Source organism: Muntiacus reevesi, chromosome 9, assembly GCF_963930625.1.
Source record: "Muntiacus reevesi chromosome 9, mMunRee1.1, whole genome shotgun sequence".
In the NCBI taxonomy this organism is placed as follows: Eukaryota; Metazoa; Chordata; class Mammalia; order Artiodactyla; family Cervidae; genus Muntiacus; species Muntiacus reevesi.
In genome coordinates this window covers 48,977,616-49,001,826 of record NC_089257.1, presented here as the reverse complement: position 1 = coordinate 49,001,826, position 24,211 = coordinate 48,977,616, and the positions used below count along the sequence as shown (strand labels likewise).

Sequence of the window (24,211 nt, the reverse complement as noted above, 5' to 3'; positions counted from 1 at the left end):
TCTGAGATGTTTAGTCATTGGAGGTTTTAAGATTTTTGACTTTCTGTTTTGAAATCATTCCCAGCTTATAGAAGAGTTGTAAGAAATGTTCAAAGAACTCTTGTATACTGTCCCACAATTCACCAATTGTTAACATTTGGTTGTATTGTTTTATCATTCCCTGTGTATCTCTGTATGTGTGTGAACATAAATGAACCATTGAGAGTCATTGTAGATTCCATGTTCCTTGATTCCTTAGTATTTCGGCTTTTATTTTGTAAGAACAAGAACATTTTTTAATGTAGCCATAATATGATTAATAAATTTAGAAAATTTGACATTGGCAAAATAATAATACTGTATTCAGGTTTTATTTACCATTGTCCAATAATGTCCCTTATGATAAATTTTTAAAAATTGAGGTATAGTTGATACACTATTATGTAAGTTTCAGGTGTACACCATAGTGATTCATGATTTTGAAGGGTTATATTCCAGTTGTAGTTGTTATAAAATATTGTCAGTGAATACAGACAATTTTCCCTGTGTTCCCTGCATTGTACAGTAGGTCCTTGTAGCTTATTTTATACATAATAGCTTTTACCTCTCATTTGTTTGTTCTCTATATCTATGAGTCTGTTTCTTTTTTGTTATAATCTAGTTTAATATCTTAGATTCCACATAAAAGTGAATGATAATTAAAAAAAAATTCCTGGTCCAGAATTTCAGTCCAGTAACATATGCAGTATGCATATTGCTTTTAGTAGTCAATTCTTCATGTCTCTCATGACTGACATTTTTGTAGAGTACAGGCAAGGTATTTTGTAGAATGAACCTCCATTTGGGTTTTTCTTCTGATGTTTCCTTGTGGCTAGATTCAGGTTATACATTTTTGGCTATGATGTCACAGAAGTGATGTAGTGGTTCTCTCAGTGCATTATATCAAGAGGCACACCAGGTCTATTTTTACCATAGGAGGCACATGACATTCGCTTGTCCCATTTTTGATTATGTTAATTTGATCACTTGGTTAAGATGATGTCTGCTGAATTTCTTAACTGAACGTTATCATTTTTTTCCCTTTGTAATTAATAACTAATTTGTGGGTTGATACTTTGAAATCCTATAAATTTATTGTTGCTCTTCAAAGTTTTACATAATAGCTTTAGCATCCTTTGATAATTCTAGTCTGAGTTAGTTAAAAGGTTGGTTGCTTTTTACTGTGAGGAAGAACATTTCATTCTCCCTTGTTTATTATTGTATAGACTCAGAGATTTTTATTTTATTCAGTAGATTATATTGTCCATTACTATAATTAATTATTTTTATTTTGAGCTCAAATTGTCCCAGATCTGGTCCATAGGCAGTCTGAATAATGTTAGTTAGGAGACTACTGTAATAATCTAAGTGAGACTCTATGTTGTCTCTTCACTAAGGAGGTAACAGCAAAGTGGTGTGAAATGGTTGGATTCTGGATATGATTTGAAGTAATAGAGACTGTATTGAATTGAAGAGCATATACCCTGTCTAAAATGGACAGCCAGTGGTTAGCTCCAGTTAATTCCTGTGGAAATCCTGGCCTGATGTTTCTAGATCTTCCAGTTTTTCATGAGGACCCAGATTTTTTATGTGAAGTTTTTGATTTTTAAACAATGGTAACAGTGTCCTTGTTAAACACTGCAGAACAAACAAGAGAAGCCTCTGTTGACTAAGTGTGGTTCCTGAGGCTTCACTTTGCAACTTGTTCTGAATAATGATGTTTCAGACTCCTGTCTCTGGGTGATGTGTAGACTTGTGTAAGTCTTGTTGCTTTTTTAGTTACTGTTTCTTGACTGTACTCAGTCGCTCAGTTGTGTCAGACTGTGGCCCCATGGACTGTAGCCCGCCAGGGTACTCTGTCCATGGTATTCTCTAGGCAAGAAAACTGGAGTGGGTTGCAATTCCCTCCTTTAGGGGATCTTCTTGACCTAGGGATGGAACACGTGTCTTCTGCATTGGCAGGCAGATTCTTTACCACTAGTGCCACCTGGGAAGCCCATGTTTCTTGACTAAAACTGGGTGAAACAGCTGACACTGAAAAACATGGGTTTGAATTACATGGATCCACTTATATGTGGATTTTTTTCAATAAATATGTACTATAAGAATGAACAGTCCATGGTTGTTTGAATCCTTGGATGTGGAACTGTGGATAGAGAGTGAAGTGAAGTGAAATGAAAGTCACTCAGTCGTGTCTGAGTGTTTGCAACCTGATGGACTGTAGAGTCTATGGGATTCTCCAGGCCAGAATGCTGGAGTGGGTAGCTGTTCCCTTGTCCAGGGGATCTTCCCAGCCCAGGGATTGAACTCAGGTCTCCCTCATTGCAGACAGCTTCTTTACCAGCTGAGCCACTAGGGAAGCAGAGGGCTACCTGTAAATGTTTGAGATGGTGAAGTTTTAGTCATCAGTTTTTAATTATTGCATTACTAGTTAAACAAAAAAACCAAGAACTATTTTCAGGTCATGCTTAGCCAGGAACAACGTGTAAGCTGCTCCAGAGTTTTATTGGTGACCACACAGGATGCTTTGCTAAAACTTCTCTATCTAGTTGATGCATATCAGCTTCTGCTCACTTCCTACTCACTTGTCTTCAATTTCTGGAAAGCTTTTTGTTAACTTATAACTCCTTTAAGCTGTGATTTGCTTAATTGGTGGGCTGAGTTTTTAGTGCATAAGGCTGTTTAACCCCTGTGAAAACTCACTCATTTGAAATCAACCGTTCCAGGAGGATATTACTCATACGGTTTTAAAATTTTTGTTCCTACTTTGTCCTTAAGTATCTGAAACTATCATACCATTTGTAAATAGTAACTTGTTAAATTTTGATTTTAATAAATCTGTTGTGTTGACTTTGCTCCTTTAAAAACTAAAACAACTCCAAAAACAAACAAAAAAGAAAAAAAGTCTAGAAATTGCATCCTGAAAAAAAACCTAAACTTTGAGCATAAGCCTTCTCTTCCAAGCTATGCTCTCTGACCTAGAATAGGCTTTTGAGTAATGAAAATCAGTCTTCTGGGTCTGTCAAATTCTAGGGAAGCTTTTTATCAAAGTGTTAAAATGATACTTTCATACTGTTTTCATTCAGGCTGAGTTGTCAGGTTGGGGGCAGACTTGGCTAAAGGTAGAAAACCAGCTTCTACTTGGTTGGTGGTTCTTTGGGCTTGATCTTGATGGCAAAGTTCACATCAGATCTTTATAGAATGCAGATGCATGTAAGTGGTAAATGAGGTGTTTCGTTCGCATTCATGCTGAATAGAAACCAGACCACAGTTCCTTTTCTTTTTGTTCTAGTTCTCTACCCTCTTTCTACTTAAGAGAATCTACTTAACATTCTCATTTAGTATTTAGAGCAAGGTGCCATTTATGATTTCTATTGTATTTCTATTAAATGTTATAACGAGCATGGACCTGTGTGTGTGTGGGGGGGGGTATACTTCAGCATGTGATCCACTGAGGTTTCTGGGTTGTCTCTCTGATACCCATAAGGGAATCATGCTCTGAGCATACCCTTGCTGAAGTTTATACTGTTCTTTCTATGTGTGAAATTGTATTAAGAACTTCTAATTACTATTGGAGAAGCAGATGCCTTGTTTTTGACTGGTTTGTGTGTATGTGTTTATTTTTTTGCCCTAGATTACCAGCGACTGATGACTGTGGCGGAGACAATTACAGCTCTCATGTTTCCTTTCCAGTGGCAGCATGTCTATGTTCCTATTCTCCCGGCTTCTCTCCTACATTTCTTAGATGCTCCTGTGCCGTACTTGATGGGCTTGCATTCCAATGGCTTGGATGACCGGTCAAAACTGGAGCTGCCTCAAGAGGTAAGAGAAACCTCGAGCTTGGGTGCTGGTGCCTGTGGCCCTGATACAGGATTTGTGAGAGAAGGGCTTTGGGATGAGTCCAGGGTGGTATCACCAAGTTTATTTTCTTTTATTTTGGAGAACATAAATAACTTTCCAGGAGAAAAGTAAAAATAATAACATTTAGCTCAATTTCTATCATTCCGGAAACACTTGTTTATCACTTGACATACGTTTATTGTAATCTCTGTGTTTATACTATTATGAACTGCCTTTTTCATGCACATTTTTTCAAACATAGTAATTTTACGTATTTTTAAGACATTTATTAGAAAATCTTATTATGTAAAATTTTAAATTTACATGGAAGAGTAGCATAGTGAATCTGTTTGCAATACTTTTAGCTTCAACAGTTATCATACATTTAAATTATATTTTATTTCTATACTATTTCATACTATTTAAATAAATTCCACATAATATAATTTTATAGCGACTTTAGTAGCCAGACTTGTGTTAATAAATCATTGGTTTTAGTTTATAGGCCACAGTTGCTCTGTAAAAGTTGACCAGATCATAGTGATTCTTGTAGTACTGAGACATCTTTGAAAATTTTCCTTGCTCAAGATAATGAAGACCTTGAAATAATGCTTTTCCTCTCTTGCTGTGAGAATGGCCTGTTCGTCTTTTCTGTTTTTCAAATACTAAAATAACTGATTAGAAATAAGTATTTATTTATTTAGCACTTCATTCTAAAATAAATTTAAAGCCCATTAGAAATAAGATTGTTCGCTGTTTATTTTCCTAGAATTACAGGTAAAACTCATCTACCTCTTTTGGTCATTTGGTGGCTGGTATGAAACTAGCTGGAGGAATTGGGCTTTACTACTCTGAATTTCATAGTCAGTGGAAAGGCCTGGAAAGAACACTTTGGAGTATTCACACAGTGGTCTCATTCCTTTACCAATGATTTTTGGGGGAAGATTTTTATGTATAACTGAGGAATGTGAGTAAAAGGACCTCCAAAGAAGAGACCATTCTCATGGAAGTGGATCTGAGCAGCCTCTTGTTGTTGGGCATGTCTGGGTAGCCACCGTGATAATCCTGATAATTAAGATCATAACTGTAATATTTAATTTATATTCAGATGCATCTCTTTTTCTCTTTCCTTTGGTTTTAGAATCAAAATTTCTTCTTTGTAGTTTTTGCTTTTCTACCTCCTATGCTTCTTTGATTCTGTAGTGCTTTGTGCTTTTTGAGGTGGGACAAGATTAATTAAGAAAGAAAAGATCTAAATGGTGTCAGCTAAAAAAAAAATTCAGGAGTCTGCAAAAAGAACAGAGTTTATTTGGGGACTTAAGATTTGCAATTGGGGAGACTCAGATTTGGTAACCCTGAAAGAGTGTTCCAAGGAAGAGAAAGAATCAGGGCCTTATAAGGACAAAAAACCATCAAGTTGTTAAAAGTTGCCCTGTGAGAGTTGTGATCAACTCTAATCTAAGTCAGAATATTTATCCTTAAGAAATTGCAAGTTATTTTAGGGTAGGGGTCCTATAAATATATAGACTGTCACAAATTGTTTAAGGGTAAGGGCCTTTTACTGTCTTGAGATTTTGGAGGTGTTCTGGGTGACTTTATCAGGCCAAAAGGTCTGAATCCATCCAGACTGAGTTGTGCAAGCATGATACTTCCTTAGTGGCCTCCTAACTCCATTTTAGAGATCTCTCTTAGCAATACTGACTCCATTTTGACTTTCACAATGATGGAGAAAGCCATTGCATTTTGGAGTATTGGGTTTTTATATGTATTTGTCTATTGATACATATGCCTGAAGAGTAGATATCAAAGATTGGAGTGTGCAGAGCTTTTTGTTGTTGCTTTAAATGATTGCATATTTAATATTGACACTTCTTACTGGTAAACCTAACTATAATTTTGTAAAAGTCAAATAAGAATAACAATAGAAATGACTGCAGGTAGAAGGGCAAAGAGGCATGCATGATCTGATAAATAGGTCATTAGGCAAGAAGCCAGATTTCTGTTTTATTTTCGTCTTTGGCATCAGCTGGTTATACACTTGCGGTCAAGTTCTATTTCCTGTAGGGTCTCTCGGTATCCTTCTGTGTGTGCTTCGTGTATGTGGGTGTGTGAAGAGGCTGCTGGGAGACCAGCAGTTTTCTTAACAGGACTGTTTGAGAAACTGTGGGTTGTTTGAGAAACCCAGAATCTCACTCTGTTCTGGGATGTTGGAGCCTCCACTTTTGCAACCGCCACCATTGCTGCATCTTTTGTATTCTGCCTCTCCTTGTGGTCCCCTTAAGAAGGAGTGGTAGGTTGGAGAATACCTGTGTGTACTTTATAAGCAGTTCTAGGGTTTCACAGTCCCACTTCAGCCAGCCAGTCCCTCTGAAGATCATGTGTTTGTGGGGATAGTTACACAGCTGGATATTTTCTACCTTAATTTTTAGCAGATGACCTCTGGGATATCTGAGTCTGTGTAGTCCTGTGGTAAACTTTAGGCTGGTAAGGAATGACAAGGTTTCTCAAGGAGCAAAACATCATCGAAGGTACACATAATGAATGGAGAGTGATAATATTTTTGAAAGATAATTTTAGGATGTCTCAGAGATGATACGTTTATAGTTTCAAATTTTAACAGTGCACAGAGGTATAAAGTAAAAAATTACCTCAGATTTTACCACCCAGAGATGACTAAGGCTGGGAAATTCACTTAGGCCTTTGCAAGTGGGCATCATTAGGGTAGTGGGGTCGGGCACACTTGATGTATAAAAGGGACTTTATCCAGAGACATAAAGAGTGTACATTCCCTAACCTCCCAAGTCAGAATTCATCAGTTGCTGCCCCATCTTTGGGCATCAGAAGTCTGTGAAAAGCGCTTTGTTTCTTTTTACACCAACACATGAGCTCAGCTGGCTCTGAGCAAGTGAGAGTGCTGTGCTGCTTTTGTGAAGCTTTCTTTGTCCTGTGCTTCTCTTTTGGATTTCATTGTCTGAGCACAGGAAGGAGGCAGTTCCTCCACAACTGTGTTGGGGGAAGGGGTGTTCCTTCTTTCTGTCTTGGGTCCCTCTTTCTTTCCTTCTTTTTCAGGATACTTTTCCTTCTTTTTCAGTAATATCTTGAGACTAACCAGTGTGGCTGTCTGTGATTTGGTGCTAGGAAGTCAGGGCTGGGAAAGACCATTGTGACCTTTTGCAGGAAGGGATTTAGGAAACTTCTGTGGTTTGGGATATCCATGTGATCACTGCCCCAGAGTAGCTAAGTCTTCCCATGGCCTCTCCCGACGAGACAGAAGGTTAACTGAAGAAAACTAATCACTTGGGTTCAGTGCCTCTTCCAAGCTTCTTCTTGTCCCTCAAGCTGTTTGCAGGAGTTGGCCTCTTTTCAGATAAGGAAAGGGGTTTGAGGTAGATTTCAAGTTACTTCTGTTTGGCAGAGTCCTCTGTGTCCTGACAGGAAAGAGCATGAAGCTGTCGTGTTAGACTGGTAGCTGAATGGCCTTTTCATTTTGCCTTCTTATCCCTACCAGCCTCAGCCCAACTCGGTGAAGAATGGCTAGTGTTGTTGTCTCAGAGGCTCCTGTCTTAACCCCCGAAGTGTGCCTGAGCTGCTTTCTTTTCTCCAGCCGCCTCTGTCCAGGAGTATCTGCAATATGTGGATACAGCATTTGGAATTTATCAGATTCTTTGCAGATGTTCTGTGTTTGGTCAAGAGGAGTGGGAGAAACGGCAGCCAAGCATTGTTGAGTGGATATAGTGGTGTTTAGTTGCCTCTCTGTTTCCTATTGAACAAACTATTTTTTCCCCCCTCTAAAGAGAGGAGAACCATGAGGATAAATAATTGCACTGTGTGCCTCTGGGGGGAGGGGTCACAGTGCTTTCCTCTGTTAGCTGTATGGACAAGGCTTGTGAGGCAGGTGATTTTCAAGACTAGATGATTTAATTCTGTCTTTACTGTATTTTTTAATTGCTTGATCCTAAAGGCATTTATGATTTTAAAATCTTAAAGGAATAAAGATAAAAGTAGGTGTTATTTTTAGGTGTTAAACAAGTATTGGCTCTTTAATAAGGAAGCATTTAACAAGGGTTTAAAGTTGTTTTCTAGTGGAAGAACTCTGGAAGGTAGAATTTAAAGTAATTCTTCTAATTTTTGAATCTTGGTTATGGGAAAGTTCTCTTTAGCTATAGATTTGTTAATGGAATAATTTAAGCACTCAGCAAATATGTATTGAAAGAATGCATACATGGCACATGGACATGTTAAAACATGAAGTTTTCATAGATTGAGAGTTTGTGGAATAGTTAGATAAAGCTGGATTACTGTATGGTCCGCCTGCCTCCTAGAATATAAGACCTACTGATATAGGGATAAATAGCAGAAACAGTGGAACAGCGTTTTGATATATAATAAACATACCATGCCAAAGAACTTTTTAGTAATGGAGCTGGAAAAATTGCTTGTCCATAGGGAAAAAAGGATTCTTACCTTAATCGTTTAACAAAATCAACTTGAGATGAAATAAGCATTTAAGTGTCAAAAGCAAAAATTTAAATCTTCTAGAAGAAAACATTAATACAGTCTTGATCTCGGGGTAGGGACTTTGTGAACAAGATGAAGAAAACATTTTCCATAAAATAAAAGATTAAGAAATTTGATTTCTTTAATTAGGAAAAAGACATTTTAAAATGTAAAGATAAAAGCTAGGAGAAGATATGTGTAGGACACATACAGCCTCTTTTAAAGAGTTGGCATCAGGAGATTATAAAGAACTCTTGCAAATCGGTAAGATGAGCAACCCAATAGATAAATGGGCTAAGTATATGAAGAGGGATTGCATAAAAAATACACATTTCTTGTAATCAGGAAAGTGTAAATTAAATGTACCCACTCAAGTGGAAACAATGGAAACAGTATCTGACTTTATTTTCTTGTGCTCTGAAATCACTGCATACGGTGACTGCAGCCATGAAATTAAAAGATGCTCCTTGGAAGAAAAGCTATGACCAACCTGCTGCTGCTGGCTGCTGCTGCTAAGTCGCTTCAGTCATGTCCAACTCTGTGTGACCCCATAGACGACTGCCTATCAGGCTCCCCCACCCCTGGGATTCTCCAGGCAAGAACACTGGAGTGGGTTGCCATTTCCTTCTCCAATGCATGAAAGTGAAAACTGAAAGTGAAGTCGCTCAGTCGTGTCTGACTCTTAGCGAACCCATGGACTGCAGCCTACCAGGCTCCTCTGTCCATGGAATTTTCCAGGCAAGAGTACTGGAGTGGGTTGCCATTGCCTTCTCCATGACCAACCTAGGCAGCATATTAAAAAGCAGAGACATTACTTTACCGACAAAGGTCCATCTAGTCAAAGCTATGGTTTTTCCAGTAGTCATGTATGGATGTGAGAGTTGAACCATAATGAAAGCTGAGCGCCGAAGGATGGATGTTTTTGCACTATGGTGCTAGAGAAGACTCGAGAGTCCCTTGGACTGCAAAGAGGTCAAATCCTAAAATCCTAAAGGAAGTCAGTCCTAAATATTCATTGGAAGGACTGATGCTGAAGCTCCAGTACTTTGACCACCTGATGCGAAGAACTGACTTATTGGAAAAGACCCTGATGCTGGGAAAGATTGAAGGCAGGAGGAGAAGGGGACAACAGAGGATGAGATGGTTGGATGGCATCACTGACTTGATGAACTTGAGTTTGAGCAAGCGCTGGGAGTTGGTGATGGACAGGGAAGCCTGGCATGCTGCAGTCCATAGGGTCGCAAAGAGTTGGACACGACTGAGTGACTAAGCTGAACTCAAGTGGGTATATTAAGAGATCTGATGATACCAAGTTTTGGAAAATACTTGGATTATTAGTAGGATCACTTTAGATTGTTGGCAAAAATATAAATTGTTATAACCACTTTGGAATGCAGCTAGGACTTATGTTGTAAAATTGAACATTTGCATACCTTATGACATAGCAGGTTCACTCCTAGGATATAACCAAGAGAAGATCTTGCACATGTGTCCAAGAAAACATGTTTAACAGTGTAAAAGCAATATACAGGAAGCTAGTTGAAGGCCTTTTGATGAGAAGATTGATAAATTGTTATATATATACCCAGTGGAATATTGTATAAGAGTGACAATGAATAATGTGTAGTTACATAAGACAAAATGGCTGGTTGTTAGTAACTTAATGTTGAGTGAAGAAAAGTAATACCACAAGACTACTTAAAGGACAGTGATCCTTTTACAGAATTTAACACAAGCAAAAAATTTAAAGGCATATATACATATGTGTTAAATGAAAAAAAGCAAAAAGATAACAAACATAGAATTCAGGATAGTGAAAAAAAAAAAAGAATTCAGGATAGTGATTACCTGGGGGTGAAACTGTGTAGGTTGGGGAGAAGTACATTGGTAGATAAAAATATTCGTAATTTCTAGTTTCTGGGTTGGATTGGTTAAAAAAAAAAATGTCTTTAAGATTGTTCCCAGAAAGTTGTCAACTCACATTCCCAGTAACAGTGTTTGTTTCCTAGTAACTTTGCCAGCGTTGGACACTGTAAATCTTTTACATTTTTGCTAACCTAGTGGGTAAAAAATATTTTGTTTGCATTTCTTGGTTTATTAGTGGAACATCTTTTCATATATTTGAAATTAACAGAAACTTCTTCTGTTTGCCTTTCATAACCATTTTCCAGCTGGGTGAATTAGCTTTATCTCAATAATTTCTTTGAATATTAATCTTTTACATGTTATGTATGACAATTATTGTTTCCCAGATTATTTTTAAATTCTTTTAATGGCAGTATTTATACAAGGTTTTTAACCTTTGTGACCATGGGGTCACAAGAGTCGGACACGACTTAGTGACTACACCACTATTACCATCACCACCACCAAAGTTTAAAAAGCCCAACTCTCTACCCTAAGGCATAATAGTAATCATTTATATTTTCTTTTAATACTTTTGTGAATGTTTTTATTTTTTCACTTTTTGTTATGGAAAATGTTGAACATATGTAAAAACAGAGAGGCTAGCATCCATCATTGCATCATAATAATCAACTCATGGCCATTCTTCTTTCTGCATCCTCCACACTTTCCCCATTTACCCTACTGGATGAATCCTACTGGATTATTTTGAAGCAAATCTCACACAACATTATTAGGTCATCATATATTTCATATGTGTCTCTGAAAGGTAGAAATTCTTTTTTATGACATAAAGTGGCTTTATTTATATTTAAATCTTCAGTCTATCTCAAATTTATTTTGGAGTATGATATTATACTTTTAACATTTCTAAATGTCCATTTGTTCCCAAAACATTTATTGAACGATCCATCCACAATAGGTTGGTCTGTTCAAGACTATTTTCCAGCAGATTGTTGTTTTACGTCTGTATTAGAATCCAGCCAGGCAGTTCAGTTCAGCTGCAGAGTTGTGTCCGACTCTGTGACCCCATGGACTGCAGCATGCTGGGCTTCCCTGTCCATCACCAACTCCTGGAGCTTGCTCAAACTCATATCCATTGAGTCGGTGATGCCATCCAATCATCTCATCCTCTGTTGTCCCTTCCCCTGCCTTCAATCATTCCTCGCATCAGGGTCTTTTCAAATGAGTCAGCTCTTTGCATCAGGTGGCCAAAGTACTGAAGCTTCAGCTTCAGCATCAGTCCTTCCAATGAATATTCAGGACTGATTTTCTTTGGGGTTGACTGGTTGGATCTCCTTGCCGTCCAAGGGACTCAAGAGTCTTCTCCAACACCACAGTTCAAGCGCATCATTCTTCGACACTTAGCTTTCTTTATAGTCCAACTCTCAGATCCATACATGACTACTAGAAAAACCAAAGCTTTGACTAGACGGACCCTTGTTGGCAAACTAATGTCTCTGCTTTTTAATATGCTGTCTAGGTTGGTCGTAACTTTTCTTCCAAGGAGCAAGCATCTTTTAATTTCATGGCTGCAGTCACCATCTGCAGTGATTTTGGAGTCCAAGAAAAGAAAGCCTATCACTCTTTCCATTGTTTTCCCATCTATTTGCCGTGAAGTGATGGGATCAGATGCCATGATCTTAGTTTTCTGAATGTTGAGTTTTAAACCAACTTTTTCACTCCGCTCTTTCACTTTCATCAAGAGGCTCTTCAGTTCTTCACTTTCTGCCATAAGTGTGGCCTCAGAATTTTTTTGGCTGTTTATTTCTTTTATTTTTTTTAGGTAAGATTCAGTCAGTTCATCAGATATGCCCTTCATAAAAGTAAAAATCTTTCTGAAATTTAAAACCATTTTACGTTAAATTTACAAATGTGGGGATTATTAGCACCTTTTCATTATGGAATTTTCCTACTTAATAATATATAGTGTGTACATTCATTTATTGAAATTTTATAGTCCACAGTGATAATAAGTATCAATTGATGTTTATTGTATACTAACACTGTCCTAAATCCTTGATGTTGGTTGTCTCTTTATCCTTGTTATAACAAATGCTTAATTAAGCACATAATAATGCTCTGCAGTGAAGCAAATGACAGTTGTCTTGGCTACAGCAGATTCATGGTTATAAGATAAATATACAAATCAGATAGAAGACTTATCTAATTTATAGCTGCATTACTCGAAAATTCCAACAGGAATGAGAATGAAATATTTAAGTTAAACTGAAAAAGAAGCATATAAGACCTCTCAGGAGAAGAGTGGATGGTTAAGAGCTTGAGGGTATGACTGAAGTCAGGCTAAGTTCAAATCCCAGCTGTACTACTTAGTAACTGTGTGGCTTTGGACAAGTTTCTTAACCTCTCTGTGTCAGTTTGTCTGTAAAATAAGGGTAACTATTGCCAGGTTGTTTTTTGTTTATCCAGATTACCTACCTCCCCAGCAGTGTATAAAGTACTGTCTCTGTATCCTCTCAGAAGCAGTCTTAAAGCCAGAAGAAAGCACAGAAATCAAGACCAGACACCAAATCCTACAAATCAGGAATGAGGCTCAGAAAGGAATACTGGCATGCTCAGGGCCATATAGGGAGATAGTGACAGAGTCCGATCTGGGACCCAGACTTTCGGACACTCTCCTAGTATTCTTTCTACTGTTGTAAGAATTTGTCAGTTCAACAAATATTCTATGAGCATTTACTATGAAGAATTTGGTGCTATATGCTAAGCATCTATGTACTTATATAATCCTTATCACTAAGAGAAGTATTTTTATCTTCATTTTATAACTGAGGAAACAGAGTTTCATAACTTTCCCAAGATCCCAAGACTGGAAAGCATCAGGGCAGGATTGGGACCCAGGTCAACCTCCTTCCACCCCATCCTATGCCACACCTAATTTATGCCCATTGCAGGTGTTTGCTCTTTCCTGTCTTGTTCATTATTCCTCTGATAACTCTGGAGTTGTTCACTGTCCTCCTCCTGTTTTGACTACCAGGCTAACCTCTGCTTTGTGGACATTGACAACCACTTCATTGAGTTACCAGAGGATTTGCCTCAGTTTCCCAACAAATTGGAGTTTGTCCAGGAAGTCTCTGAGATTCTCATGGCATTTGGCATTCCCCCTGAAGGAAACCTTCACTGTAGTGAGAGTGCTTCCAAGCTGAAGAGGCTGCGGGCCTCTGAGCTCGTCTCTGACAAGAGGAATGGAAACATCGCAGGCTCCCCTTTACATTCCTATGAGTTCCTCAAGGAGAATGAAACTATTGCCCGCCTGCAGGCCTTGGTCAAGAGGACTGGGGTGAGCCTGGAGAAGGTAAGATGCTGTATATGGGTCTGAACTAAGGTGATGACCTGGTGAAATAAAGTATAGGATAAGAAAGTACCCAGATCAGGGCAAGTGCATACCTGTGAGTAGTGAAAGGATGCTCTGTGTGGGAGACTCTGGATTTGCCTCTGGCAAACATGATCCTATGTGAATGCTACTTGAATCTAAATCTGGGTAGCTTTTCACTTGGACATCAAGGAGAAACTGCTGTCATTCTCTAAACACTGCAGCAGAGAGACTTGGAGGGATGATGGTGGCAGTCTGAGTTTGGACCTCTTTCAGATCCATTGCCAGGTGAGTGTCACAGCAACCTAGAGCACATAGAGCAGGAGTTGTTGACTTAAGAGAGTTTGAGGGTTTTGCTTAAGATTAAATGCCTCTATGTGGTTGACTTGAAGTTAGAACCTGATCCTCTTGAATTCTAGGCCTCTGCTCTTCCCGGGGATGTATTAGCTTTCCATTGCCTACCTTTGATGAGACTGTCTGCTTTCCATAGCTGTTTACTCATCTCTTCACCCTCTCCATTCTCACTATTATATCACTTTCTTAAATTACATATAAACAAAATAGGGTAATCATTTTGTTGGGCTTTTTTTTTTTAGTGCAGTGTGAAACATGTCATTTTCCTGGTTTGTTAGTAGTACAGATATTAAAAAAGAAAAATAATGGTCAGTTAAAGAAGAGCAGAGAAATAATTAGAGAGATTAAAAAGGTTAGAAGAGACCAGTAAGGAAAAATTTTGGGGGATAAAGGGAACGTTTATATGGGGGAGAAAAAGAGATGAAGGGAGAACAAGAGTCTAACCTTGGTGCTTTGCATTATCATTTTCTTGTTGCCTTCCCAGATTTCTTCTTTCCTGACCCTTGAAATAACTAGTGCCTTTTCTTCTATTGCTATTTCTCTGCCTGTAATGAATTTCTCTCCACTTTCATTGAGTTGCTGGATTCCTGCAAGTGGAACACCCTCATTTATCTCTTCTTCATGTCAGAATTCCTTTCTTCTCCCTCCCCCCCCCCCCCCATTTTTTCTCTTTTGTTTTTTTTCCTCCATTTGCTACAAAGTAAATGACTCTTGTGGGGAAAAAAGGATGAGTTGCCTTTCTTTGGGATAAAAAGAAAAATTTTGGTGTTCTCAGTTGTTTTATTTTGTTTTGTTTTTGGTAGCTGGAAGTTCGTGATGACCCCAGCAGCAATAAGGATCTCAAAGTTCAGTGTGATGAAGAAGAACTCAGAATTTACCAGCTAAACATTCAGATCCGGGAAGTTTTTGCAAATCGTTTCACTCAGATGTTTGCAGATTATGAGGTGTTTGTCATTCAGCCCAGCCAGGATAAGGAGTCCTGGTTTACCAACAGGGAGCAGATGCAAAATTTTGATAAAGTAAGTATTAATATAGTCCTGCTGGGGAGGTGGTAAGAAATGAGAACATGTGCGACTCTTAAAGATGTGACTGAAGATGAGGTTTTCTTCCATAAAACATGCTGGAAACAAGTTCTTGGTCCTTGTGATGTTGGTAAAATGTTTGGTTGCTTTAGAGCAGAGTGCTGGTTTTTGCTATCAGGTGATTTACCTTCGGTCAGAGCTCTTTTAGGCAACCTGCACATGCAGGTTGAACATTAGGATTCTGGGAACGTTGATTGCCACAGTAGGTTACCTGAGTAAGTTTAGGCCAGTGTGTCAAAGTTTCAGGATATCTGAAATATATAAATTTTTTAAAATGATGAAGAGGTTTTGCACTTTGCTTTTTATAAAGACCTGGGAAGCTTCAGAGAACAATTAACCTACTGAATCCCATGGGTATGTAGGCTTGGTTGATTGAGGCTGACATGACCTCTTCCCTCTCGATGACTCTCTGTTTCCTTTTGGTTCCACCAGGCATCTTTTCTGTCGGATCAGCCTGAGCCCTACCTGCCTTTCCTCTCAAGATTCTTGGAGACTCAGATGTTTGCTTCTTTCATTGACAACAAAATCATGTGTCATGACGATGATGATAAAGATCCTGTGCTCCGGGTGTTTGACTCCCGAGTAGACAAGATCAGGCTGTTGAATGTTCGGACACCTACTCTGCGCACATCCATGTACCAGAAGTGTACCACTGTGGATGAAGCAAGTGAGGCCTCCTTGTTGCTAGCTTTCTAGCCTCTTGGATTATATCACTAACATGTCCTTATTCCTAAACATGCCAGCTTCTTTCTCTTGTTTTCTCCTTTTGCATAAGTTGTTCCCATTGCCTGTAATGCTTTCCTCTTTTTTGCCTGGCAGACTTTTTCTCATCCTTCAACACTGTGTCAGTTAAGAATGGGTCCTGCTGTAAGTACTAGAGAATCTAATTAGCAGCATATTAAGTAAATGGGGGTTATTGTTCTCAAATTATCAAGAAGGGCAGAATTGGTGATTGTTCGGCTGTTCAGCAATGTAGGAAATGAAATTCTATCTTTTCACTCTGATATCCTTAACATGTTGACTTTTATTATATTCATGCTTATTGCCTCATTGTTACAAGAGGCCTTCTATGTTCACATTCAGGGCAAAGGGGAAAGTTGATGCCAGCTGTTTTTTCCCTCTTATATCAGAAAGCAAAAGCTTTCCCAGAAATTCCCAACAGCTTCTGTTGTCTCATAAAAGCGTATTATGTGACTACCATTAAGTGCGAGGGAGGCTATGAAAGTGAGTATTGACCTGGTGTAATATTAGCCCAAACTATATTGAGATTCTGTTAGCAAGAAAGAAGGGATGAGTGAGTTATGGGTAAGTAAGCTGCTAACAGAAATCCAGCTGATGTTTCTCTTCCTCTGAAGCCTTCTCTGATGTGCTCAGGCTGAGTTGATTTCTTCGCTAAGCTCTGTGGTGCCTTGTTCTTGCCTTCCCTTTATAATCTCTGTTCTGAGGTATCATTATCAGGGAGCAGTTTAAGATCTGAGACTGTATTTACTCATTGTCTTACTCCCAGTCCTCTAACATTGTACCTAGAACATACAGATGTTAAAAGTTTTTTGCTACTTGCATGGTGGAGTATACCTTTTTGTTTACAGAGATTCTGTCTGGATCACTTTAGCTAGAGAATTGTCTCAGCCTGAGGTGTCAAATTAAGTAGTGTGCTCACTTCCATGAGTGATATTCAGTGTTCTTGTAGCTTATTGGTATGTTTTGTTTGTTCATTTACTAAACATAAATACTTCGTGCCCAGTGTATGGTAAGTACTTACTGAATGAATGATTGAATGTGCCAAGCATTTTTTTAGGTTTTGAAGATACAAGTGGTGACAGTTTGGACAGTGTCCTGGCTTCCTCAATCTTATGCTTGGTAGCCTTCTGACTTTATCTTTCAGCTCATGCTCCAGGCCTTTCATTAAGATGATAGTCCTCTTGGCCAAGTCTTGAGGACATGTTGCCCATACAGGTGGAATACTCTGACATAGTCATCTTTACCTCCTAGAGCACATCCAGTTTCAGATTCTAGAACCCCGCCTAAGGCTTTGGTCCTGGGGAGCAAAGTGATCTCCTAAACCATCACTTTAAAGCAGGACTTCCCAATATTTTCATGTTGTGTTACACTTGAAAGTGACTGTTTATATATGACTTTGAGAGCCTAGGTCTACCACTTAAGGCCAAGAAGCCTTGAATTTGGGCCTGCTTGGTCAGGATGCATGTCCTCTTCCCAGGAGACCCACATCCTGAAGTATCCTCCAGGTCTGCCCATTAGAGCTGGTCAGGCTGGTCCCCCACGGAGCAGGGATTGCATGCCCGCACACGTGTGCCTTGGTGCTGTGCAGAGCTGGCCTGCCTGGGTGTGTGTGTGTTTCTGCAGCCAAGAGTGTCCAGAGCAGGAGCCTGCTTTTGTAGATAGCTCTGTGGTTTCAGAGGGCTTCCCAGGTGGCGCTAGTGGTAAAGAGCCTACCTGCTAATACAGGAGGCATAAAAGATGCAGGTTTGATCCTTGTGTCAGGAAGATCCCCTGGGGGAGGAAATGGCAACCCACTCTAGTATTCTTGCCTGGAGAATCCCATGGACAGAGGAGCCTGGCAAGCTATAGTCCATAGAGTCACAAAGAGTCAGACACAGCTGAAGCGACTTAGTGTAACATTGTAGGACTAAAGGGAGGAGTCTGCTTATGCTGGGGACTAAAATGAGAGGCTGTAGTGACTTGAGGCCTTGTTCTCCTGCCCAGAGGTTGAAGCAGTCAGTCCTCAGCCCATCTGTAATTCATTTGTTGAACACCAAATACTGATATTAATTACATGAAATACTGATATGGTCTCATTTGTGGCCAGAATATGAATTCTTGTGGTCTTGTTAGAATGTGGGGTTTGGGATATGGAAGGAGAGCTAACTAACCCTCATTTCTGTGACTCATTTCAGAAAAATGAGTATCAAAGACCCTCCATGCAACTACACACTCTGTTCCCAGGAGTAATGCCATTGGCATATTCCTGAGATATGTACTCCAGCAATGCTCTTTCAGGGTTCTTCCCGCTGGCTTCAGGTTTCTAGCCTAGAGTAGCTCAGCTATCTCATCTCATTCTGCATGGACATCTCAGTTTCTTGAATCAGTCTGATTGGAAAACGGTAAACACATAGCTAACGGCAACTTTTTAGAGATTCTTTAAAACGTGACACTTAGATGGGATCTTGGAAATTCTTTTTTAAAGAATGAAGTTCCACAAATTTTGTTATCTTGCGTTTTCCTTTTTATTTAGCTCAAAATACTTTATTTCCTTTTTTGATTTATGATCGCTGGTTTATTTAGAAATGTGTTATTTAGTTTTAAGGTATTAATGATTGTTGTTGGTCACAGGACTTACTTTGTCTGATTGAAGTTATTTCAGATTTATTGAGACTTGTTTTATTGCCCAGAATTTGATACATTTTTTTAAAGTAGTAGACTTTCTTTTTCATTCTTATCCAGAGAAAGCAATTGAGCTGCGACTGGCAAAAATTGATCATACTGCGGTTCACCCCCATTTACTTGACATGAAGATTGGACAGGGGAAGTATGAGCCAGGCTTCTTCCCTAAGCTGCAGTCTGACGTGCTTTCCACTGGGCCAGCCAGCAACAAGTGAGTCAACCCCAGAGATTCCCTGGTCCACCTCCCAGATCACAGTGGTCATATAGTATCTGGACCTAGACTGTTATTTCTAGGAGACCTTGACTTTTGTAAAGCAGATGTGGAGAAGATACAAACTGTCCAGGTTGTTCCCTTGTTTAAACAAGGAAACAGGTGACAGAGCATCATCAGCTCCCTTCTCCACTGTGCAAATTGGGATAGCTCCATGTATCAGCACCTGTAAAAGGCCAGACTGCAGATGGGTTGAAATCATTTGCAAATCTCATAACTGGACCCGGACAGCACCTCGCTAGCACTGTAAGCGGTGGAGTAGAGTAAGTGGTGGTTGAAATAATTGGAGTCTGACCTGAAACACCCAGTAACTTAGCAGAATTTTTCTTTGTTAACTTTTGGAGATAAGTTTGTTGGAGGCCAGACAGAGATGAGTGAAAATAGTTTTGGATCTGCAAGTGAAGTTTCTGTAGATGTTTCAAGAGAGAGAACATCTCGATTCCATGGAAAGATATCTCCTTATTGCCCAGTCACTGATCTTTAAGCTGCCCTTATATCAAGGTTTCTGAGCCACCTCTGGTGACTTCTTGGCAGCTTCCCATTGGTTCCTAGGTGTTTAAGTTTTCTCCTGTAAGTTGACCTTACTTTCTTAGCAGAATATTCTTAATTGTCTGCTTTGATTCTGTCAGATGGACGAAAAGGAATGCTCCTGCCCAGTGGAGGCGTAAAGACCGGCAGAAGCAGCACACAGAACACCTGCGTTTAGACAATGACCAGAGAGAGGTAAGATACCTTGAGAATGATAAGAAATGACTCTGTTACCGTGCTGTACCCTCCTCTTTCTTACGTCCTTGGTCTCTGATCTGATTCAGACATCCTTCCCACAGGGAAGAGTTAATAATGAGTTAGTTCCTGATACCTGATGTGGGCCTGGCTTGTGACAAATCTAGAATGTACAGTGGTTCACAAGTGGCAGCAGCCACTAACCACGTGCATCCTCTCTCTGAGCCAGACTTGCACTTGTGTTTAGTGATACTCCCAATACTTGGAAGAAAGCCTTTCACTATTGTTTCAGTAGTCACTCATGCATGATACTTACTCTCTCCCAGGTGTAGGGAGAGTGGTAGGGGTGACAGGAACATCAGGAGATAAGATTCTGCAACTTGGAAAAATTCCTTTGAAAATTCTTGAGGCTTTTGTGTGTGTCTGGCATGATAGAAAATAAGTTAATTTGTTAGAGTGAGATGGAGGAAAAGCTGAACTTGGGTTAATGCTATAAATCTCTGAACCTGGGGAGGAGAAGCCTTTTTTACCAATTTTTTTTCTTCATCTTAATTTAAAAGAGGTAATCTTGACTTTTCTCTCAGAGGAGCCAAGGGAATATTATTATCGGGTGCCTGGGGATTGAGGATTCTTGAATTGACCTGAGTCCTCATTGCTTGTAAGCAGAGTTTTTCAGCACTGCTCTAACTTGTTCCCAATAAAGTTTCTAGTTATAAACCTCAAGTTGCAGACCCTGCCTTACTGAGTTGCAATGAAGTTGTGAAAATGGAGCTTAAGCTTCAGAAACCTATTTCAGCAACTTCTCTTTAAGAAAAGACCCTGAAGTTTGCATTTTATACAAAGTCAAGTAAAGCATATTATTTTTATAAATGTCTAGCACCACAGTGGATGGGAAAATATTTTGCTTTTGCTCTTTTTTAAATATGAATAAATTAAAATTGTAAAGTATGGTCATGAATTTTAAACTGCTGGTTTATAGGGCACAGTTGTACTTAGTGTTTTTGTGAGGAAGGCATAATGGGTGTAGGGTATGGGTGTTATTTTTAAAGTCTCCTCTAGGGCTTCCACCTAACCTCCATAATATTTCTTTCAGCAGGGTTTATTGAGCACGTTTTCTTGGCCGAAATCACTATAGTAAACACTTTGAAATATAAAAATGACAAGGAGATAGCCTTGTCCTCAGGGAATGCCAGTTTATTAAGGGAACAAAGGCAGGTATGCAACTGTCTTTAGTAGAAGAGTCTTTTGAAAGAGCTGTATGGGAGGCATGCCAGTGTTTGATTACTGATTAGAGAAATTCTGTCCGGGATAATCTCAAGCAAGACTGCCTAGAGGAACTAGCATCTCTTTTACTCTTGAGGATGATAGGATTGTTAGGAACAAAGATGAGCATTGCAAGTAGAGGAAATGGCAGGACCCAAAGTGTGGTGGTGGATTGTGTAAAGGAGCCTGTGGGCGGAATATTTTGGAAGCAAGAGGTACTGGAGGTAGCTAGCAAGTTAGGAAGCAGATAGCAGTAGTGCTGCTGCTGCTAAGTGTCTTCAGTCATGTCCGTCTCTGTGTGACCCCTTAGACGGCAGCCCACCAGGCTCCCCCATCCCTGAGATTCTCCAGGCAAGAACACTGGAATGGGTTGCCATTTCCTTCTCCAGTGCATGAAAGTGAAAAGTGAAAGTGAAGTCGCTCAGTTGTGTCTGACTCTTAGCAACCCCATGGACTGCAGCCCACCAGGCTCCTCCATCCATGGGATTTTCCAGGCAAGAGTACTGGAGTGGGTTGCCATTGCCTTCTCCTAGCAGTAGTGCAGGTGATAGAAATTGAACCCTAATCTTGAGGGTTGGTAGTAGGGGCAGAATGAGGGGCCAGAAGATAGAACAGACAGAATTGTACTTCTGGAATAAACATGGGCAAGAAAGAAGTTGAGTACAAATGTTGGTTATGAAATGGGGTTCCGAGAAGGTGTCAGTGAACAGTTAATTACATTGATGCGGGTTCTGTGTTAAAACAGACAGCATGTAGGGAATCACCAGCAAATTACAGAAAAGCAGAAAATACAGTTGTTTTGAGTGTGGACACATGCAAGAGTACTTCATGCAAGATGCTGGACTGGGTGAATCACAAGCTGGAATCAAGATTGCCAGGAGAAATATCAGCAACCTCAGATATGCGGATGATACTACGCTAATGGCAGAAAGTGAAGAGGAACTAAAGAGCCTCTTGATGAAAGTGAAAGAGGAGACTGAAAAAGCTGGCTTAAAACTCAACCTTTAAAAAACTAAGATCATGGCATCTGGTCCTGTCACTTCATGGCAAATAGGTGGGGAAAAAGTGGAAGCAGTGACAGATTTTATTTTCTTGTGCTCCCAAATCACTGCAGATGGTGACTGCAGCCATGAAATTAAAAGACGCTTACTCCTTGGAAGAAAAGCTATGACAAACCTAGATAGCACATTAAAAAGCCAGAGACATCACTTTGCCAACAAAGGTCCGTCTAGTCAAAGCTGTGGTTTTTCCAGTAGTAGTGTATAAATGTGAGTGTTGGACCATAAGGAAGGCTGAGTGTTGAAAAATTGATGCTTTCAAATGGTGGTACTGGAGAAGACTCTGGAGAGTCCCTTGGAGAGCTAGGAGATCAGACCAGTCAATCCTAAAGGAAGCCAGCCCTGAATATTCATTGGAAGGGCTCATGCTGAAGCTCCACTGCTTTGGCCACTTGATGCAAAGAGTGGACTCATTGGAAAAGACCCTGATGCTGGGAAAGATTAAAGGTAAAAGGTAAAGGGAGCGGCAGGTGATGAGATGATTAGCGTCACTGACTCAGTGGATATGAATCTGAGCAAACTCCAGGAGATAGTGAAGAACAGGGGATCTTGGCGTGCTGCAGTCCATGGGGGTCACAAAAAGTCAGAGACAACTTTACAACAGTTTAGCAAAGATGGATATCTTTGATATGAGCAGAGGGATTAAATTTCTCCCAACTTGATGGGGAAAGTGATTTTTCTTAATAGTACTCTGAGATTAGAGTTAGTTTGTTCACACATAGGAGTTTGCACACTCATACATGTTGCAGCTATGTGTTTTTTACCTTTTGTGTCATTAAAGCCAAGATAATTCCAGCACTCATGGAGTGCTTTATGTCAGAAAAAGCAGAACTCACCCTGTTCTCTTAGTTTTCCCTAAGATACAAGTGTTGCTTTTTAAACTTTGCCCTGAGCCTAAGAATGAGGCAGTAAGATAGTGCAGGGTGATAGTGCCCTCTTCAGGCACCCATCTGTACTGGTTGCCTGTGATTTGTATGCATGGGCACAAAGTCTTTGATTTTTCCTTTTGCTTTAGAAGTACATCCAGGAAGCCAGGAATATGGGCAGCACCATCCGCCAGCCCAAACTGTCCAACCTCTCCCCGTCAGTGATTGCCCAGACCAACTGGAAGTTTGTGGAAGGTCTGCTGAAGGAATGTCGCAACAAGGTGAACTGTGGACTCTTCTGAATGTGTATTTTCCTTGGCAGCCAAAGTGGAGACCAAGGCTTAACTCTGACCATTCTTCTCTTGATTTTTAAAATATTATTAATATAATGATATAGTACTAATGTTAAGATCCTGTTAACTTGGAGTTAGATGTAGTTGTTTTACATAAAGTGTAACATTGATTGAGAGCAAGCATAGTTTGCTTGATAAAAATTTATTTATTTATTTATTTATTTTTTGGCTAAAATTTCTTTTATTCACATTTCATTAATGTTTTCTTCTTCCCAGATTAAGGATGAATTTCACTTCATTCTCAATCTAGGTTTCCATAAGTTTTGAATTGATAAAAATTTAATATGTATTCTTTAAAGCTGAGAGACTGGTAGTTTTTAATTTTAGACATCTTGTGTTACTTACTTAAAATCATTAGTTTTAATGTGGTTAAATTGTCAACAGATTCATTTTACACATAGGCAACTGTTTTTGCCCCTCTAATTTAATCTGATCACACTGACCTCATGTGTCTAGAAACAAAAGAGCTCACTGAGTGCTTACTGTGTGTCAGACCAAAGCGTGTTATTCAGTTTGTTTGCTGTTGGCATGTTTTTTGCCATTCTATAGGAATAGTAATTTTTTAAAAGGTATTTTATTAAGATGTAATTGCTGTATTAAAAATGGCATACATTTTTGTATATGTGTTGATCATTTTTTTTTGAGGTATCTATAGGTGATTTTAAAATTTTTTTAAATTTATTTTTAAATGGAGAATAATTGCTTTACAATATTGGTTTCTGCCATATAGCAACACAAATTGGCCATAGGTATATGTATATCCATATGCATACACTGGTGATAACCACTAGCACAATCAGGATGTCTGTCACTTCCAAAAAGTTCCTTATATTCTTTTGCAATTTTTTTGTGTGTGCTAAGAATGCAGCATGAGATTTATTATCTTAACATATTTTAAATTGCACAACAGATCTGTTCAGTGTGCATGAATATCACAGACATAAAGTTGAGTGAAAAAGAAGAGAAAAGAAACTACATTGTTAATCATTTCCTTGCTTTTCTGTAGTTTTATTGTGTAAGTCAGGACAGTGATCACTTCTAGAGTGGAAAGGTGATTGGAGAAGGCACATAGGGTTCTTCAAAGGTATAGATGGGCATTATTTTTTTTCCTTAACTTAGGTCATGTTAGTCTAATAGTATACACTCACATAAACACATATGTGTATGTATATGAGATATATTTCACAATAAAAATGTTAAAAATAGTAGCACTGCAAAAGAAGTATGCCAAAGTGTTAAGAGTTG

The 24,211-nt window shown here is 39.2% G+C and overlaps 1 protein-coding gene across 3 annotated transcripts in view; it reads left to right on the top strand.

Annotated features, from left to right (window-relative positions):
* DENND5A (DENN domain containing 5A) overlaps window positions 1-24,211 on the top strand; it is a 93,941-nt gene that overhangs the window by 47,588 nt on the left and 22,142 nt on the right. For 2 of the 3 annotated variants that reach the window (XM_065943755.1, XM_065943753.1), the window contains exons 5-11: window positions 3,653-3,840; window positions 13,259-13,576; window positions 14,752-14,967; window positions 15,463-15,697; window positions 18,493-18,643; window positions 19,333-19,426; window positions 22,763-22,894. In XM_065943755.1, coding sequence (XP_065799827.1) covers window positions 3,653-3,840; window positions 13,259-13,576; window positions 14,752-14,967; window positions 15,463-15,697; window positions 18,493-18,643; window positions 19,333-19,426; window positions 22,763-22,894 — 1,334 coding nt within the window. Of the gene's footprint in view, window positions 1-3,652; window positions 3,841-13,258; window positions 13,577-14,751; window positions 14,968-15,462; window positions 15,698-18,468; window positions 18,644-19,332; window positions 19,427-22,762; window positions 22,895-24,211 lie in introns of all 3 variants that reach the window. The other variant, XM_065943752.1, reaches the window with a different exon arrangement.